The sequence below is a fragment of the Mustela nigripes genome, chromosome X, assembly GCF_022355385.1.
Source record: "Mustela nigripes isolate SB6536 chromosome X, MUSNIG.SB6536, whole genome shotgun sequence".
In the NCBI taxonomy this organism is placed as follows: domain Eukaryota; kingdom Metazoa; phylum Chordata; class Mammalia; order Carnivora; family Mustelidae; genus Mustela; species Mustela nigripes.
In genome coordinates, this window is record NC_081575.1 from 1,136,996 (window position 1) to 1,143,577 (window position 6,582).

Genomic DNA, 6,582 nt, shown 5'->3' on the forward strand with positions numbered 1-6,582 from the left:
CCCCTGCCCGCCACCCCGGCCCGCCACCCCTGCTACCTGCTGGCAGCGCTTCAGGTGCTCCACCTCCTGCAGGGCCTGCTCCGTCTGCCTCCGCAGCTCGCGCTTCTCCAGGCTCAGTCTCTCCACCAGCTTCCGGGCTTCCTGGAACTTCTGCACGAGGAACTCCTTCTCCTTCCTCTGGCTGCCCTGGAAGCGCTGCAGCTCCTCACAGCGCTCGCGCAGCACCTGGTTGCTCTGGCGGATGGCGTCTGGCGGCCGAGAAGAGGACCCGGTGAGAGCTGCGGGCGACCGGGCGGTCCCTTCCCGGGGCAGCACCTCGGCGTGGCTTGAGCGCGCGGCAGGGGCCGCCTCCTCTCTAAGCGCCTGGAGCTCATCTGTACTCCGGCCCCAGGCGGAGGCGCGACTGCCGGCCCGCGGCTCCGGCGGTACCCTCGGAACCAGGAACCAGGGCTACGCGCAGACCCCGGGACGGCCACGGGCGCAGAGCACCCTGTGGCATGGCCGGCTGCAGCCTGGGAGGCCCAGGAGGCTCCGCGCGGCCCAGTGACTGACCTCCGGGAGCCTCCCCGGGGCTAACACGGCTACTCCCAGGAGCAGGGCCCAGCGATCGGTCGCGGAACAGCCAGGCCCCTCCCACCAGGCCGAGGGATGAGTGTGTGCCAAGGCCAGGCAGTCGGCACAGGCCGAGGAAAGGAGAGCCCCACGCCCAGGCACACCCCTGGCAGTGGAAGAACGTGGACGGTGACCGAACTGCTCCGTGTCACGCGAAGGATCTCACAACCACGGAACTCTTCAAGATGGCAACGGGCAGTAGCTTCATGTCACTCTCTGGTCAAAACCCTGATGAACCCCAGTGGCGTCTGAGGCCAGCACCACAGACACGTTCTGCATGTTCTGTCCCCACGTGACTCCTTCCCTGCAGGGGAGCAAAGCAGACTGTGGCCCTTACACAGGGGCCTCCCGCCTCAGGCACGCCTCCCCCACCCACCTCCACCCTCCACCTGCTGCAACTCTGCCCAGCCCCCACCTAAACCTAAACTCACGTGCAACTTCCTTTTCTATTGAAACAAAATTCATATCACATCAAATTCATCATTTTAAAGTACCCGGTGTTTCGGTGGCTTCTGCCTATTCACAAAGCTATGCACCCATCCCCTCTAGCTAGTTCCAGAACATTTCCATCACCGCTCCCCAAAAAACTGGAACCCACTCACAGGCACTTCGCTGTCAGCCCCAGCCTGTGGAATCCACGCTTCTGTTTCTCTCTCTGGATCCGCCTCTCCTGGACATGTCACAGAAGTGGACTCCTACCCCAGCTACACGCTACCTCTTCCATGAGGGGCCCCCCCCCCCCCCGACATTCTAAGCAAAGTCTATGTCCTCTCCCCTGTGCCCTTCTTGGGCACAATCCTGAGCGTTGCTGGGGGCAGACACCTTCAGTGCCCCAGGAGTGACCCAGGGCATGACACACAGCACTCACTGACAGCAAGGTGCAGAACCAATGCACCGCACATCCTCGGCTCAGGCTGCGTGGCTGGAGGGTGCCACTTTAAGAGCTCTGTGGCCAGGGAGCCTGCGGGGCCGTGAGCCCTCTGCAGCGGGCCTGCCACTCCTGCCCCCAAGCCCCTCTTGCTGGAGCACCCTCCTGGCACCCAGCAGAGCCCACACACATCCTTGTGCAAGCTGAGCTGTCTCCCCACCCCCAACCCGGCTGCCAGCTCTATGTCACCCCAGCACAGCAAGACACTGGACAACATTAGGGATGGTGCTGGTTGTGGTAACTGGAAGAGTGCTACTGCCATCTAATGGAGGAGGCCAGGGATGCTGCTCGACACCAAGTGAGCGGCCAGGACCACCCCCCAGATGTCTCAGCAGGATCACGGTGGGCGGGATGCTGTCACTTGCAGGGCGGCCACAGATATGCCCCACTCAAGGATAGCCAGCCACCTGAGAGGCATGTGCAGGCCCCTAGGAGCTGAAGAAGCCACCCCCCACCCAAACAAGTGAGATGGTGGCAGGCGAGCGGGTGCAGATCGAGGTGAAGACAGAAACCGGATGGTTCTGGGAGCCACCACCTGGTCCGTGCTCCTGCCCGCACCAGAGGCACCAGAAACCGCCCCCCTTCCCCCGCAGGTGCAGGTCCGTCCCTAACCCACCCTCCCCTCCCCGGGAGCCGGAGGGCCACTCCCAGAACAGCCGCGTGCGCTTCTGGACAGGGATGGAGACGGACAAGGCCCACCACAGCCAGCCCAACTTGGGACGACTCAGAAGGTCACTCCGGCTCCACAGCTCCCTGCGGGGTCAGCCTGCACCGCAGCCCAGCTTCTCCCTGGGCCCCCCACCCCCACTTCTTCCCTGTCCTCCCCTTCCCGGGTGCGGGTCCTCTGAGCACTCTCAATAAACTCCCCGCACAGCCATCTAACCCTCACGGTCCACTTCCAGGGAGCCCACCTGAAACCCAAAGGAAGAGTGGCTGAGTTCGAATCACTAGTTGGCTCTCATGGGCACCCCCACCCCAGACCCGGTAAAAACACAGGCAGAGGAGGGGACAAAGCCTCCCCCTCCAGCAAGGCTGGGACCTCTGACGTCTGACTCAGCACACCTGCCGCCCTTCTCACCTCGGAGCTCTTGATTCTCCTCCAGGCAGCGCTGGAAGGTCTCAGGAGTGCCCTGCTCAGAAGTGACGTGGAGCATGGCCGGCTTCCCCAGAGAAGACTCTTCACCCAGCACGTCCTGGTCCCCTGTCGGGCCGCCACTGGGCTGCACCATCTCACACGGTGGACTCTTCCAGGGGGGCCTGCTCATCCAACAAGTCAGGGTCTGGAGGAGAAAGGGAGCAGACGTGTCCCATAAGACCCAGAATTCTCTTACCTTGCAGGGCAAGGAGTGTAGTCTGTGCAGGAGTTCTGGGCCACGCTTTAAGCAGAACACCGAGCACTTTATCAGGTGGAACAGGAACCCAAGACGGGCTTTTCCGTCGACAAGGCGGCATATCCTCTCATTCCAACGGCAGCTGCAGGCCCATACGTGGGGTCAACTCTGCCTAGGACCTACCTCCAGGCCGTAAAGTCAAGGTAAGCATCTCACAAGAGGAGGGACTTACAGAGAGGATTGTTTTTGTGGGGAGGTATCATGCTATGTGCCACATACACCTCCAAGCAGTAGTGAAGATGTCAGCTCATTACCTCGTGTAGTGCACTGAATCAGAATCCCAGCAAGGTATGTCCACATCCTAACCCCCATAGCCTGTGAATGTGACCGTGTATGGACAAAAGGGTTTTTTTTACAGATGTAAATAAGTGAAAGATCTTGAGATGAGATCATCCTGGATTAGAGTGGCCTTAAATCCGATGACAAGTGTCCTTATAAGAGACAGAAGAAACACAGACATGGAGAAGGCCACATGATGACAGAGACTAGAATGATATGGCCACAAACCAAGGAAGGACTGGAGCCACCAGCAGCTAGAAGAGGCAGGAAGGATCCTCCTCTAGAGCCTACAGAGGGAGCGTGGCCCTGAAGACACCCTGATTTCAGACTTCTGGCCTCCAGAACTGGGAGAGAATAAAGGTCTATTGTCTTAGCCAGTCGGCTTGTGGTTATCTGTCACAGCAGCTCTAAGAAGTTAATCTGCCTAGTAAGATGAGTTTCAAGGACACCACTGAGAACATGATGAGTGTTCACTCGAACTGAGGGCCTGAAGGGGATATCTAGTATCTGACGCATGCTGAGGAATCTGAAAATGGGACGTGGGCTCATAGCCCAAGACAACACGGCAGAGAGCAAGGCAGAGTTGTCTGCATTCTCTTATGAACTACAGAAGTCGGCCTTGTGGGCCGGCACTAGCCTGGAGCCCTTTTAAATTTTGCCCAAGAAGGCAGACTACTCAGAGGAGGAGGCTGATCCCAATACAAGTTTGCAGAAGCTGAGAGAGGACAGCTTTAATGCTGAATAAACTGTTCCTGCTCCACTGAATGCCCCCCCATGAACCCGTGAGCAGTCTGTGATGAGCCACTGATCCTTCCCTGGACTTCCAGAAAAGCCCACTCTCCTGGCCCACTAGCTGCTAATGCTCAGGCCCCTTCCTCCTCACCACACCGCCTGATCACGTTGTGGTACTCCTGGGCTCTGTTCTGGGGTCGCTTCCCTACCTGCAGTCACTCCGGTACAGAGCCGGTTCAGCCTCACAGCTTTAAACCCCATCTTCATGGTGACAACACCCTAAATCAGACCTCCTTCCTGAATTCCAGACACATAGAAAATTCAACATCTCCACTTGGCTACCTGGTAATGTTCTCAAAACTAACCTTAAAATTGCACTCCTGATGGCTCCCAAAAGCCAGTTCCACCCACAACCCTCCTTCTTGTCAGCTGATGTCCAGGTACTGGACAAAAACCTCAGAGCCCCTCTTGACCCCCACCTCACCTTGTCCCACAGCTCACATCTAACGCATCAGGAAATCCTGTCGTAATGTACCCCAGAATCTATTTGATGACAGTAAGCAATTAATGTTAAGTGTTTAAGTGGCATAGTGGTGTTGTGGTTGTTTCTTAATCCTTTCTTAGAGATGCATGCTGAAATGTTTACAGGTGAAATGATACGGTGTCAGAAGTTTGCTTCAAAATAATATGGGAACTCCTAGGTATCTGAGAGAAACAAAAACCCATGTGCACACACAAATGCTCCGAGCAGTATTACTCACAGCAGCTAAAGCGTGGAAATGACCCAAACGTTCATCAGCTGATGAGTAAACAAAATCTAGTACATTCACACACTACAAGGTGGACGAGTCTTGCGAACATGACACTGAAAGAGAAAAGCAACTCACAAAAGACCACACATATTGTATGATTCTCTTTATATGAGCTGTCCAGAAAAAGCAAATCCATAGAAACAGAATGATTGATGGAGCTTAAGAGTTTAAGAGCTGGGAGAGCTGCGGCAATGCGGTGACAGCTAAGGAGGCAAGTGGTTTTTTGGAGTCATGAACTGTACGCTTTAAATGGGTGAATTATATGGTATGAGAATTATATCTTGATAAAGCTGTTATGGAAAATAATAAAGGAAGAGGATTGTGAGGGGTATAAATTAAACAAAATTAGCATGAGCTGACAACTGTCAAAGCTGGGAAGTGAGAACATAGGATTTACTATACTATTCTTTCTACTTTTGTACGTCTTTGAAATTTTCCTTTGAAATTTTTCATAATAAAATGCTCAAAGCACACTTATCTGGGATAACATCCTGACAGTTAACCATGCTCCTACCTTTGCCCCTATAGTTTGTTCTTCCCACAGGGGTCAGATCACCCTAAAAAGTAATGCTGATCCTGTCCGTCCTCTACACTGTTCCCTACGACAGTTCCTCATTGCCCTGCGTGTAAAAGCCTAAGGTCCCAAGGCGGTCTGCAAAGCCTTGAATTATCTGGTCCCTCGTCGTTTCCTCTGCAAGTATTTTCCCCGCGCTCACTCTGCCCCAGCGATATAGTGGCGTCCCTGCAGCTCCTCATACATGCCAGGATGGCTCATGCGCCCTCAAGTCACAGAAAACGGTTTGAGGTCGGGTACGTTAATCGTTGTTGCAAACTGAGCAAACTGAGGCACATGAAGTAAGATACACAGGTGCTATATTTGGGGCCAACCATATTTGGGGCCTTTTAAAAGAATTTAACAACCCCGAATGCAGTTAAGTTTGATGAGCAGAAAATGTCTCCGAACTAAAGATTCATCCACGAAGCAGGGGTGTGGTCAGACTCCGCAACGGTGGCGGAGAGAGAGAGGCGGAAACAGTCCCGCTTGCCGCCAAGGTAAGTCGCCTCCTGCATCGCGTCGCTTTGGCCAGTGCTGTAAAAGCAGGCGGCAGAAATGGGCCACGGCCAACAGGAGGGGTAAACTTGAAAGTCCGGGGAGTTTCGGAGGCGGCAGAATGCCCACCAGTAGTACCCTGTGATCGGAAAGAGGACCACACCTGTCAGCAGAGTCGGTCCGACGTGAGAAGGGCAGGAACGGTGAGCCGCGAGCACTCTTCGGTCCCCGGAGCTCCGAGAAAGTCCGGGTTCCACGGTCACCCTTCCCTTCTCGCGCTGCCGAAACTCACACTTCCGGCTTCCGGTGTCGTAGCTGTGGGATCCGGAAGTAAAACGCGCAAGCCCCGCCCCCGCCTGGGAGCCAGCAGAATTGTGCAAGACGCTGTTCCAGAAGGCAACCCGAGTCCGCCAGCCTTGGCCTGCCCACAGGACGCTCCTCATGATACGCAGCACTTGCTACTTTGGGGGGCGTCGCGACTCACTCTCTTCCTCATCTGTCGGATGTCGGGCCGCCCCGCCCCCACCAGGGGAGGAGCTAACGAGAGGCCCACCGAGCTGCAGAAATCCCCGCCCAGGAATAGGGTCGAGGAGGCGTGGCCACACTGCCGGCGGAAGTGGAGCCCTCCGCGAGGGCGCAGAGCCGCCCGCGCCGGGCGAGAAAACTGGACTGTAGGATTAGGCCGAGCCAGGGATGGGTACGCGGGCGAACAGTGCAAAGCTGCACGGGAACACGCGAGGTACCGAGGACGCGGCGCAGCGGCGGCGGGGAGAAAAG

The 6,582-nt window shown here is 56.1% G+C and overlaps 2 protein-coding genes across 3 annotated transcripts in view; one reads left to right on the plus strand and one right to left on the minus strand.

Moving 5' to 3' along the window:
• IKBKG (inhibitor of nuclear factor kappa B kinase regulatory subunit gamma) overlaps window positions 1–6,111 on the minus strand; it is an 18,563-nt gene extending 12,452 nt beyond the window's left edge. The window contains exons 1-3 of one of the 2 annotated variants that reach the window (XM_059384878.1): window positions 5,969–6,111; window positions 2,619–2,820; window positions 37–248 (exon numbers count right to left, since the gene is read on the minus strand). In XM_059384878.1, the coding sequence (XP_059240861.1) occupies window positions 37–248; window positions 2,619–2,805 (399 nt within the window). In that variant the 5' untranslated portion in view covers window positions 2,806–2,820; window positions 5,969–6,111. The remainder of the gene's footprint in view (window positions 1–36; window positions 249–2,618; window positions 2,821–5,968) is intronic. The other variant, XM_059384877.1, reaches the window with a different exon arrangement.
• Window positions 6,112–6,398: 287 nt separating this feature from the next.
• G6PD (glucose-6-phosphate dehydrogenase) overlaps window positions 6,399–6,582 on the plus strand; it is a 24,758-nt gene continuing 24,574 nt past the window's right edge. The window contains exon 1 of the mRNA XM_059384873.1: window positions 6,399–6,544. Within this exon, the coding sequence (XP_059240856.1) occupies window positions 6,499–6,544 (46 nt within the window). The 5' untranslated portion in view covers window positions 6,399–6,498. The remainder of the gene's footprint in view (window positions 6,545–6,582) is intronic.